The sequence below is a fragment of the Dipodomys merriami genome, unplaced genomic scaffold (assembly GCF_024711535.1).
Source record: "Dipodomys merriami isolate MVZ:Mamm:240054 unplaced genomic scaffold, mDipMer1.0.p SCAF_1009, whole genome shotgun sequence".
Taxonomy (NCBI): Eukaryota; Metazoa; Chordata; class Mammalia; order Rodentia; family Heteromyidae; genus Dipodomys; species Dipodomys merriami.
Genome location: NW_027202282.1, coordinates 192,255 through 205,249, shown reverse-complemented (window position 1 = coordinate 205,249; position 12,995 = coordinate 192,255). Strand labels below are relative to the sequence as shown.

Here is a 12,995-nt window from a genome sequence, read left to right as displayed (position 1 = left end):
TTCATTGTACCTAGGACTACAGATGTGCTCCACAGTACCCGGCATCAGAGCACCTCCTAACAAACTGTCTCCTGCACTCCAGAAAAGAACCAGCAGTGTGCTGGAACCTGGGAACTCATCCAAGAATCAAGGCTTGCAAAGAACCCCCCGCGGTGCCAAAACTGACCTCCCACAGAACCGCTGGGGTTCACCTGGGACCAGAGGCCTGGGGAGGGGGCCTTGGTGGGGCCCCGCAGGGGTAGCACCCGCCAGGCAGAGCCCCCACAGGACCTGGGGCCTGCAGGAAGTGGTCAGACCAGAAGGGAAAAGAAAATGACGAACTAAAGCCTTAGCACATATTAATAACGTGAGAACATTCAGCTTTCTACGAACACGACCACGAAACCCAGTTTTCAGGACTTTTTATTCTGAGGGAGTAAGGACCCCTGGGAAAGCAGCAGCGCCTAGTGTCGGGGGTCCTGGTGAAGGGAGGGGTCGGACCCAGTGTTTCTGGGTCTCAGCCTTCAGATTCAAGGTCATACTCTGGGGTCACAGGTCCACCATGCCCCCCCGGCCGGTGTCCGTGCACAGAACACATTGCAAGGATCCCACCTTCATCCCCCCCAAATCTCAGGGGTGCCTCCATGTGTATTTCAGACCCTGCGCCCCTCCCTTCCCTGCAGATCCACTTGCACGGGAGCTGGGCAGCCGGATAATCCTTGCAATACTCCGGGAGGATTACCCTAGCCGCAGCTCACAGGGTGGCTGACCGCAGGGGCCAGGCTGGCGTGGGGCAGAGGCCCCAGGGACCTCTAAGGGACGAGGAAGGGGCCTGGAGGGGCAGGGCTGACCCTCGGGGGGTGGGGTTATGCAAATGAGGGAGAGTCTAGCCTGAGACCTAAAGCTTACCCCCCCCCCAAAGTTGCCAGCCAGCCTGGGGGAAAAGAATTTAAATTACAAAAATGTAGTAGCGTGAAATGTGAAATGATCCCCCGAGGTGCTTATTTAACAACCAAAGCCTTCCATCACAATGAACCCTATGTGTAAGGTACCCCCCCACACACACATATAGGTTCACACACTGCCTCTTCCCCTTCCTCTGTGTGTGGGGTTTGTGATTTCTTTCCACAGCACATTATCAGTGCTCCTGAGTTTGTGAGCCAGAAATAAATCTATCATCTGCATTTGTGTGTGAGTTTTCTAGGTGTTCTGGGGCTTGAACTCAAGGCTGGTGCTCTACCACCTGAGCCACGGCTCCACCTGGATGTTTAATGAATGCCGGGTTCCCCCCTGAATTATTGGCAAGAGGAACAAGACTGCACGGCAGTGACCCAGGGGTCAGGGCTTTGTCCTCCCCTCCAGAGGAGGGAGGCTGACCCCAGCCCAGCCCTCTCCTGTCCAGCCTGGCTCTATTTTTTTCCTTCCTTTCCTTCTCCTGAATGGCTTTGCTCTGATGTCTTGACTTGTCCCCCACCCCCTTTCTCCATTCCCCCCCCTCTCTGGGCTCATTTTCCTCACAGGATTATTTCCTTAATACTCCCCACCTCCAGTGGCTGTGTTCCAGGATTAATTTCAACCGAGGAAAGTGTGTGTGAGTGTGTGTGTGTGTGTGTGTGTGTGTGTGTGTGTGTGTGTTTCAATCCAGGATTCCAAGGTGGCCAACATTTGCCCTAACCCTCTCCCCATACCCCCCCCCGCCCCCCACGGCAGAAGAAACCCCGAGATGAATAATTAGATTGGCGTCCAGCTCCCAAGGCAGCTGGGAGAGACATTGACATTTACATGAACCTTTCTTCAAGCAGAATGAAATAGGCGAAGGAGAGGTGTGTGCACACGCACCGCCGGGTGGGACCAAGCCCAAGCAGCGCCAATTGGGGAGGAGGAGGCTGGGGGCTGTCAAAGGAGTGTGTCAAATAGACAACAGGAGGAGGACTGGAGCTGGGGGTCCCAGCAGGGCGGGGGGGGGGGGTCCTTGGGAAAGGCCAGGCCAGGATGCCCCGGGCTGGGACAGCAGGTTATCCCGAAAGGGGATAACCCTTGCAGCATCCTTACGTTTATCCACCTTCCTGCCTGAGATCTCTGGCCCCCAAGTGTATGACCGCCCCCCCCACAGCAATCACATGCAAATATATGCAGAAATATGCAGATATCACAGAACCACCTGACTGCTCCTTTTCCTCTCTTCCCCCCCCTCCCCGCCTCTCTCCCTCTCTCTCCTACTCTCCCCCCCCACCCTTGCTTCCTTTACCTTGTCCTGGGGCTTGAACTCAGGGCCTGGGCACTGTCCTTGAGCTTTTTTTTCATCAAGGCTGGTGCTCTACCATTTGAACCACAGCTCCACTTCCAGCTTTTTTTTTCTTTTAGTATTTTAGTAGAGATCAGAGTCTCACAGACTTTCCTGCCCAGGCTGGCTTTGAACTGTGATGCTCAGATCTCAGCCTCTCGAGTAGCTGAGATTACAGGCGTGAGCCATCAGCACAGGTCCGGCTACATTTCTTAAGAAACAGCAGCAGAAAGCAATGTGCCAATGGTAGCCAGATCTCCACCTGCAGTACCGCATACCAGTAAGGCTGACGGCCATGAAGACAGTCAGTTTGATCTTCCTGCATGTTGACTTATTTTGAGTCTGGCCACAGTCAATATCAAAATTGAAACCGGGCCCAGGGGCGCAGACAGGAGTCTGTAACCCTAGCTACTCGGGAGACAGAGACAGCCAAGTAAGAGACTGCCTTCCATCCGGATGCATTGTATGAATGTGTAGGGAATGTCACAATAAAACACCCCCTTGTATAACTAATGTATGCTAATCAAAAATGAAATGTAAATGATCTCACTGGTTTAATTCAATATTGATTGTCGGGAGGGCTGGAGTAAAGCTAGAGCCAACTAACTGTTATTTTCAAGAATTAACACTCAGGCTGGGAGGCTGGTGGCTCATGCCTGTCATCCTAGCTACTCAGGAGGCTGAGATCTGAGGATTGCGGTTCAAAGCTAGCTTGGGCAGGAAAGTCTAAGAGACTTATGTACAATAAACTCAAAAAAAAAAAAGCCAGAAGTGGTGCTGTGGTTCAAGTGGTAGAGCGCACTGGCCTTGAGTGAAAAGAACCTCAGGAACAGCACCCAGGCCCTGGGTTCAAGTCCCCAGGCCTGGACTTGGTCTTTAAGGAATCACGTTCTAAAAGGCTCAGTAGCACGGCACATGCCTATAATCCTGGCACTTGGAAGGATCTTGATTTCTAAGTCAACCAGCCTGGGCCATTTACTATCATTCAAAACCAAACAAACAAACAAAAAGCCTGGTGCCGGTAGCTCTAATCCTAGCTACTCAGAAGACTGAAATCTGAGGTTCACGATTTGAGGCTAGCCCAGGTAGGAAAGTCCGGGAGACTCCTATCTCCAATAAACTTAAAAAAGCCAGAAGTGGCGCTGTGGCTCCAGTGGTAGAGTGCTAGCCTTGAGCGAAAGAAGCTCAGGGACAGCTCCCAGGCCTGGGGAAAAGAAAAAAAAAAAAAAAAAACAACCAAAGAAAGAATTGTGATGACATTGGCACTCTTGAAAATCTAGAACAACCTTCCCTTCTGGAGATCCTTCTTTTTATTTTAATTTTTTTGGTAGGTCATGAGGCTTGAACCCAGGTCTGGGCACTGTCCCTGACAGCTCAAGGCTAGCGCTCTACCACTTGAGCCACAGCACCCATTCTGGTTTTCTGGTGGTTAATTCGAGATAAGAGTCTCACAACCTTTCCTGCCCGGGCTGGCTTTGAACCACGATCCTCAGATCTCAGCCTCCTGAGTAGCTGGGATTACAGGCGTGAGCTTGTCTCTGAGCTCTTTTGTTCAAGGCTTTCGCTCCATCACTTAAGCCACAGCCCCAGTTCTGGTTTTCTAGTGATTCCTTGGAGATCAGAGTCTCATGGACTTTCCTGCCCAGCCTGGCTTGGAACCATGAACCTTGGATCTCAGTCTCCTGAGTAGCTGGGATGACAGGCGTGAGCCACCAGCACCCGGCTGAAGTCCATTTTATGGCATCTGCAAAGTCTCTTTTGGAATGTAAGGTAAGATATTCACAAATTCCTGGGGTTACACTTTGTGCTGTTTTTTTGGGGGGGGACAGGGCTATTATTCTGCCTTCCTCAAACATTAACATTACACTTATTAACATTAACATTCAACGTTAACATTCTGAAAACTAGAACGAACTGTCGACTACAACTGAACACAGAACACTCAACAAAACACACTGTTCACTGCAGTGCATAAAGGTCTCAGTAAATTTCAAAAGAAGACCGAAATCAATGGAGTATATTCTCAGACTACAAAGGGTTTAAATGAGAAATCCATAATAGATTTGGAAGCAAACAATATACTTTTAAATAACAAGGAAAACGGCAAAAATATTTTGCACTGAATAAAAAGGAAAATACAATGCGTGTATTTGTTGCCAGGAGTGGGGAGAATTTTGGAGATTTAAATGTATATATATATAGATATATAGATATATAGATATGAAGAAGAAAGGATAAAAGTCAATCATCTAAGCTTCTACCTTAAGAAGCTAGGAAGAGAGAAGCAAATGAAAACAGACAGGAGAAAGGAAATGATAAGATTAGAAATCAATAATAGTGTTTTTGTTTTGTTTTGTTTTTTAAGGCAAATGGATCAGGGCGCAGGTGGCTCACGCCTGTCATCCTAGCTACTTAGGAGGCTGAGATCTGAGGATCACGGTTCAAAGCCAGCCTGGGCAGGAAAGTCTGTGAGACTCTGATCTACAACAAATCACTTAGAAAATTGGAAGTGGCGCTGTGGCTCAAGTGGTAGAGCGCTAGCCTTGAACTGAGAAGCTGAGGGACAGCGCCCAGGCCCAGAGCTCAAGACCCATGACCGACCAAAAAAATAATAATAATAACAGAAGTATGAAGGGCTGGAGGTTGTGGCTCAAGAAGCCGAGCATCTACTTAGCCAGAGCAAGGCCCTGAGTTCAGATCCCAGTGCAGGGCTGTGTGTGGGGGTGTGTGGGGCTGCATATTCTATATCGTTTCTGCTGTTATTAAATTAGGTGCCAAGCAAAGGTAACACATTGACAGAAAGTCGTAATCTGTGGCTGCAGACAAAAAACTCACGCTTGTCCCCCTAGGGACCCAGGAGACTGAGACCTAAGGACTGAAGTTCAAAGCCAGCCCAGGAGAGACAAATCTGAGAGGCCCTTACATCCAATTAACGAGCAAAAAGCTGGATGTGGAGCTGTGGTTCAAATGGTAGAGTGCCAGGCTTGAGACAAAGAAAGCTTAGGGACAGGGCCCAGGCCTGGAGTTCCCGCACCCCACGAATAATTTCCTGGTTCACCCAAGCTTCACAAAGCCCGCCTCCTCCCGGCCTCCCCCTCCCAGCTCCCCCTTCCTGGCCCCCCTACTCCTGGTGTCCCCAACCCCCCTTCACCCAGTCTCCCCCACCAGCCTCCCCCCTCCTGGTGTCCCCCCTAGCCTCCCCCCCAACCTCCCCCCTGTCAGTCTCCCACCCCAGCCCCCCTCCTCCCAGCTTCCTCCCTCCCAGCTCCCCTTCCCACCCCTTCTTCCCACCCTCCTTCTCCCGACCTCCCCCCAGCCTTCCTAGCCCCTCTCCTCCCAGCATCCCCCCATCCCTGCCCAGCCTCCCTCCCCAGCCTCCCCCCCTCAGGGGCTCCCCCCAGCCTCCCCCCATCAGGGGCTTCCCCCAGCCTCTCCCCCCCTCAGGGGCTCCCCCCAGCCTCCCCCCCTCAGGGGCTCCCCCCAACCTCCCCACCTCAGGGGCTCCCCCCAGCCTCCCTGTCCCGGGCTCCCCCCAGCCTCCCCCCCTCAGGGGCTCCCCCCAACCTCCCCCCCTCAGGGGCTCCCCCCAGCCTCTTCCTCCCGGGCTTCCCCCAACCTCCCCCCTCAGGGGCTCCCCCCGACCTCCCCCCCTCAGGGGCTCCCCCCGACCTCCCCCCCTCAGGGGCTCCCCCCAGCCTCCCCCCCTCAGGGGCTCCCCCCAGCCTCCCCCTCCCGGGCTCCCCCCTCCCGGGCTCCCCCCTCCCGGGCTCCCCCCTCCCGGGCTCCCCCTTCTCCTCCGGTCCTCGCTGCTCCTGCTGCAGGCGTTCCTCAGCGTTCCCGGCCAGTCTGATGTCATCCAACCCCGGGCCCCTCCGCGGACCCTGCTCCCCGCACACGCACGCGCAGGCACACACAGCTGCATCTGCACACGCACGCACGCGCAGGCACACGCACACACAGCTGCATCTGCACACGCACGCACGCGCAGGCACACGCACACACAGCTGCATCTGCACACGCACGCGCGCGCACACCATCCACCCGGGCGCACACACATGCACAGACGCACGTGATCGTCCGTGTGCACCCACGTGTGCTCACACACGGACACCCGCGCGCACACGGACCTCGGCGCGCGCGCAGGCACAGTGTGCTCACACAGGACACGCGCGCGTGCGCAGGCTCGCGAACAGCCTGGCAGGGCGCGGAGGCGGAGGGGGCGCGGCCGGAGGTGGGCGGGGCCGGAGGTGGGCGGGGCAGAGCTGGAGGAGGGTGGGCGGAGCCGGAGGGGCGGAGCTCTTGGTGGGGCGGAGCTGAACGGTGGGCGTGGTCACGGGAGGGCGTGGCCGCGCGCAGCCCCGCCCCCGGGCCCGCGCCGGCCGGCCGTCCCCGTGGCGCTGACGCGTCGGGCGCGGGCCGGGCGCGGCGGCGGGCGGGCGGGCGGCATGGAGAGCCTGCTGGAGAGCCCGGTGCGCGCCGTGCTGTACCTGAAGGAGCTCACGGCCATCGTGCAGAACCAGCAGAGCCTGATCCACACGCAGCGCCAGCGCATCGACGAGCTGGAGCGGCGGCTGGACGAGCTGAGCGCCGAGAACCGCAGCCTGTGGGAGCGGCAGCGGGGGCCGCCGGCCCAGCCCGCGCCCGCGCCCGCGCCCGGGCCCCCGCCGCCGGCGCCCGGCCCCGCGCCGCGCCCGCCCGCCGCGCCCGAGCCGCCGCCGCCGCCGCCGCCGCCTCAGCACCACGGACAGCGCCCGGCGCAGCCGCAGCCCGGCCCCGGGCCCGGCCCCGCCGCCCGCGCGCGCGCCGCCTCCCCGGCGCCGACCCCCGCGCCCGACAAGGACAAGGAGCGGCCCCCGGGCTGCTGCGCCGCGGCGGGCGCGCTCCTCCCGCACAAGCCCCCCGCCGCCCTCGGCAAGGGCGTCCTGGGCCGGAGACCCGGGTGAGTGGGGCGCGGGGGGCGGGCCTGGAGGCCGCGGGGCCGGGAGACGGCGGAGGGGGCTGGGGTCCCGGGGTCGAGGGGCGGCGGGGTGCTGGACAGGGCTGAGCAGGGCTGAGCAGGGCTGGGGTGCTGGACAGGGCTGGGGTGCTGGACACCAGACATGGCTGACCAGGGAAGGGGTGCTGGACAGGGCTGAGCAGGGAAGGGGTGCTGGACAGGGCTGGGGTGCTGGACAGGGCTGGGGTGCTGGACAGGGCTGGGGTGCTGGACAGGGCTGGGGTGCTGGACAGGGCTGGGGTGCTGGACAGGGCTGGGGTGCTGGACAGGGCTGAGCAGGGCTGGGGTGCTGGACAGGGCTGGGATGCTGGACACCAGACATGGCTGACCAGGGAAGGGGTGCTGGACAGGGCTGAGGTGCTGGACACCAGACATGGCTGACCAGGGAAGGGGTGCTGGACAGGGCTGAGCAGGGCTGGGGTGCTGGACAGGGCTGAGCAGGGCTGGGGTGCTGGACAGGGCTGAGCAGTGCTGGGGTGCTGGACAGGGCTGACCAGGGAAGGGGTGCTGGACAGGGCTGGGGTGCTGGACACCAGACATGGCTGACCAGGGAAGGGGTGCTGAACAGGGCTGAGCAGGGCTGAGCAGGGCTGGGGTGCTGGACAGGGCTGAGCAGGGCTGGGGTGCTGGACACCGGACAGGGCTGGACGCTGGACAGGGCTGACAAGGGAAGGGGGTGCTGGACATGGCTGAGCAGGGCTGGGTGCTGGACAGGGCTGAGCAGGGCTGGGTGCTGGACAGGGCTGAGCAGGGCTGGGGTGCTGGACACCAGACAGGGCTGAGCAGAAATGACGATTGGGAAGAAGTTGAGGGTAAGGACCGAACCGAAGAGCAGCCTCGGTGGAGACTGACATTGTGGGGATTGGAGGAAGGAGTTGGGGTGGTAGAATCATTTAAATGAGATACGAAAATCTAACCACGACACAGAAAGGGGAGTGCTTAGCCAAGAGCGTGCGAGGCGCTTTTCAGAGGGCCCGGAGGGCGTCCAGGGTGCTGCTCGTGATGATCGTGGTGGTGGTGGATTGAGCAGAATCAAGGGCCGAGGGTCTGAGGACACAGGAGGCAAAGGCGGGGGGAACCCCATGAGAGGTAGGGGCAGGAGAGGCTCCCCTCCAAACCCGGGGGAGCCTTTCTCGTGAACCCTTGGGGTGGCAAGGGGGAATGGAAACAGGCACCTGGACACTCCTGGAGGCTGGGCCCAGTTAGACCTCTCTCTGCTGGCCCAGGAGGACATCTGAGCCGGGAGAAGGCAGGCGGCAGGCAGCAGGCTCGTTCGGCTGCGGTGTCTCTGCAAACCGGTTATGGCTGGTGGTTTGCAAACGCTATTTCCTTTTTTTTTCATGGAGAATGTTAACTGTCCCGAGGGAAATGTTAACCAGCCCCCAAGTGGGAGATTCCAGAGCCTCAAGTGCTCTTTCTCCCTCCTTCCTCCCCCCCCCCCGACTTTTCCCGGTGAGATCCAGAGATGGGAAGGGGGTGGGGGAAGGAGGCCAGGTCATCTCCCTGCTCAGACAGGTGAGAGGCCCCCTGGGGAAATCAGGATGCTTGAAGAAGTGAGGGAGGAAGGGAGGGCAGAGGAGGGAGGAGGGAGGAGGGAGGGGAGGGGAGGAGAGCTGAGTCTGGTCACTCACAAGTGTGCTTTCTGTGGGGGAGGGGAGGGAAATCCCTGTAAAAATGAGTGGTTTCCTTAAAAACCGCATTATCTCCCCTAGAATTGCCTTTTTAAATACTCTCACCTTCCTCTCCGGTCTGTTGTGGAGTTAGAGAAGGTGGATGAGGGGGGGTACATTTGACTGTTACCACCGTGGCATCTTAGGGGTAAAGATCTAGAATGATCTGGCTGAGCAGGTCCAGGGGCTCAGGCAGTGAAGTTTCCTCATCTACTTCCTCTTCCTACCTCCCTGGGTGTCTCCCTCATTTCCTGGTCTCTCCGTGGAGTTCCTGCCAGATCTTTTTCTCTCAGAGAAGGACTTGGCCATGCCTGCCCGCGGCCCCCCCCCCCCCCGCCCCCCTGCAAGTGACCTAGAGAGCACAGGCCTTCAGGCCTTCACATGATCAAGGCCAGGTGATGTCTTCATCTCCCCTCTCTACCCCTGCCGGGCCTCAGCTTTCCCCAAGGGAGCAGGACAAAAGCAATAAATGTGTTCATGGAGAAAGTCACGCCCGTCTGTGGCTCACGCCTGTCATCTCGGCTACTGAAGAGGCTGAGGTCTGAGGATCACAGTTTGAAGTCAGCCCAGGCAGGAAAGTCTGTGAGACTTTTTATCTTCCGTTAACCCCCAAAAAGACGGAAGTGGAGCTGTGGTTCAAGTGGTAGAGCACCACCAGCCTTGAGCACAAAAAGTGCAGGGACAGCACCCGGGCCCAGAGTTTAAGCTACGAGACTGGCAAAAGAAAATAAAAAAAGAAAAACAATGTTAGGTGAGTTAGGCACTGGTGGCTTGGTATCTATAGTCCTACCTAACTCAGGAGGCTGAGGGCTAAGGATCTTGGTTCAAAGCCAACCTCAGGCCAAAAAAAAAAAAATCCATGAGGCTTTTATTTCCAATTAATCAGCAAAAAGGTGGACGTGTGGCTCAAATGGGAGAGCATCCACCTTGAGCAAAAAAGCTCAGGGACAGTGCCCAGGCCCTGAGTTCAAGTCCCCCCTCCCACGGCACTAAGAGGTTAATAGTGCCATGGAGTCCTTCCTTTCTTCTGCCTCCCCTCCCCTTGTGAACTTTACTCACGGCTAGGCTGCTGGGTGCTTTTTGCCTGGTTCACGTCTTCTCCCATGGTTTTGCCTGATTCCCCCAACGTTTCCACACAGAACGCTGCAATGGACTCAGACGCTGCCCAGGGGCTGGGGCCCCACCCCAATCTCTACCCATGGCCACCTCCTACAGATTTGTCCCCCTTTGCACCCCAGCATGCAGTGCAGAGGTGGGGCCTGCAGAGAGCAAGGGAAAAACAACAGTGGAACCGGCCAGGGGAGGCCCCCTCCCCCCCTCCTCCCCAGCTCCTGAGGAGCACCCTGCTCAGTCAGTTCTCCACCAAGAAAGATGGAAGAGGAGGAGGAGGAGGAGGAGGAGGAGGAGGAGGAGGAGGGGGAGGAAGAGGAGGAAGGAAGGAAGGAAGGAAGCTATGGCAGTGGGGACTTGTGATGGTGACTCTGTGTAAATCATTGCTCATTCCTTTGTGGCCATGCACCACCGTGCTAATACTACGGTCCTCTCTCTCGCTCTCCCTCCCTCGTTCTCTCTCTCGCTCTCCCTCCCTCGTTCTCTCTCTTTCTCTTTGTTTCTGTGCTGGTCCTAGGACTTGAACTCAGGGCCTGGGCCTTGTCCCTGGATTTTTTGTTTTTATTTTTTGCTCAAGGCTCCACGTCTGGCTTTTTAGTGGTTCCTTGGGAGATCAGAGTCTCATGGACTCCCCCGCCCCCCCCCCGGGCTGGCTTTGAACCCTGATCCTCAGATCTCAGCCTCCTGGAGGAGCTCAGATGACAGGCGGGAGTCGTCAGCGCGCAGCCTTCTTGTCTTTCTTTTCCGCTCTTCCTCTCCCTTATTCCTCTCTGCTGATACTGCCTTTCTCTTCCCTCCTCTTCCCTGCCTCCTCTCCTCCCCTCCCTTGTGCTCTTCCCTTTGCTTCTGGAGCAGCAGGGTCATCTCTTTCCTCCCTGCTCTATTCCTGAAGCCCGGGATAATAATCCTCGTTTACCCTTTGTGGGTGCTTTGTGCGCCCCAGCCCTCAAGACGCAAACCTTGGAGTTGCCCCGGCTGGGCCTGAGGATGGCTGGCAGATCTCTGACCGTGTGTAAGACGCCGATCAGAGCCGATGTCTGCTGCTTCTGGTTAGGGCCTTCAGGTTGAAGGTGGTCACCAAGGCCGGCTTGTGGGGAGCCGCGATGGGCGGAGGCTGCCTCCGAGTTGGGGAGACGCGCCCAGTGTCTGCCCCGCGCCACTGTGCTGTCTGTACTGCGGAAGGACAAGAGGGGAGCAGGTGGCCCCTCAGCCACATAACCGGGACTCACCTCCAAACACGGGGGCCAGGGGGCGGTGTTCAGCCTCTTAGGGCTCCCAGCACTCTGAGCAGCCAGAGAGCCTGGCACCTGTCAACCCCAGCTGCTGAGATCTGAGGACCATGGTTCGAAGCCAGCCCAGGCAGGAAAGCCTGTGAGACTCTTCTCTCGCCCTGAGTTGGGTGTGTGCGGCCTGCAGCGCCTGCCTGCATGGACTCCAGGGTGGGGGGGGGCAGTGGACGCCCTCCTTCTGCTGTCCTGGACAGCACAGAGGACCCCCCTTTCTGCCTCCCCCCCCACCCCCTCCAGGCCTCCTGGCACTACTTCCTCTTGGCCCCAAACCAAGCCATTGTTCCTGCTGACTCAGCACATATCTACACAGCCTGAATTCCATCAGGGTTAGGGAGAGGAGAGGGGAAGGAGGGAGGGGAGGGAAGGGAAGGGGGGAGCAGGAGCGGAGGTGCGGATGAATAGCTGGGCTGGAAGACACTTAAATCTTGAATGTAAAATCCCAGTACAGGTCTGTAGGTCGATGCCATTATATTCAATGTATTTTTTCTCTTCGAGGTTTCAAGCATCCTTGGGCGTTTGATGAGGGTTTTTTGGGGGGGAGGAGGGGCAGTTGGTCATGGGGCTTGAACTCGGGGCCTGGGCGCTGTCCCTGAGCTCTTTCACTCAAGGCGGGCGCTCTACCCCGTGAGCCACAGCGCCACTTCCTGTTTTCTGGTGGTTCACTGGAGATCAGAGTCTCACGGACTTTCCTGCCCAGGCTGGCTTTGAACCGCGATCCTCAGATCTCAGCCTCCTGAGTAGCTGGGATGACAGGCGTGAGCCACGGGTGCCTGGCTTCTTGGGTGGTTTTGACCCCAGGCAGTGCGAGCTTACTAAGGGCTTTCTTAGTAAAAGATCTTAGGGACTCGCGTGACTGCTGGCAGAGCCTCAGGCTGAAGTTACTACTTACCCCCCCCCGTCTTGGGGTGCAGAGTTCAAGGTCCCCCCGCCCTGTCCAGCTGTATGGGGCTTCGCGTTTCTGCGGAGGAAAGGGGTTGTGGCTTTTGTGTCGGGCGAGGAGGACTGAACCCAGGGAGGCTCGGGGAGACTCTGGAAGCCGTGGATCACACGGCATCCAGCTGCTGCGGGTGTGGGCCTGGGCAGGTGCGGGTGGACAGGCGTCCAGCTTTGCCACGCACCAGCTGGGGGCCGTTTCCTGTCCTCTGTGTGTGGGATGGGGACCGCCACCCCCCTCTCGGGGCTGGGGTAGCGTCTAGACGGGAGGGGATCCTCCGGCTCAGCTCCCAGGGCAGGCTGGCCCCTGGCCCTCAGCTGCTTCCAGCCCGGCTGGAGCTCGGCTGGGTTATTCTGTGTCTCACGAGCTCGCCCTGGCTAGGCAGGTGTGAGATCTTCTACCACTTACATCACCTCTGACGCTTTGGGGCGTTAGTCATGTTACTAGGGCGTCATGTTTTGGGCCTGGGGGGGCCAGCCTCCGGCCACGATCCTCCTACCCATCCCTCCCACGCTGCTGGGAGCGGGCATCAGGTGCGCGCCCCTGTGCTGTGATGGTGCCTGGGCTGGCCGTGAGCCGTGATCTGGGGTGTACAGACCCCATCTTCAGGAAGCGATGGTAACGAGGACTTGGGCCATTTCCTGAGTCGGGAGAGCCGTCTCCCCTCGGAGAAACTGTGCCAGCCGCCCAGGACAGCCTGGGGCCGGAGCCGGAGCCCAGCCTCCCACCTCCG

General features: G+C 58.2%; 1 protein-coding gene across 7 annotated transcripts in view; it reads left to right on the top strand.

Moving 5' to 3' along the window:
• The first annotated feature begins 6,708 nt into the window (after positions 1 to 6,708).
• Positions 6,709 to 12,995, top strand: part of LOC138807244 (IQ motif and SEC7 domain-containing protein 3-like) — a 40,575-nt gene continuing 34,288 nt past the window's right edge. For all 7 annotated transcript variants that reach the window (XM_069992821.1, XM_069992840.1, XM_069992822.1 and 4 more), the window contains exon 1: positions 6,709 to 7,202. In XM_069992821.1, the coding sequence (XP_069848922.1) occupies positions 6,709 to 7,202 (494 nt within the window). The remainder of the gene's footprint in view (positions 7,203 to 12,995) is intronic.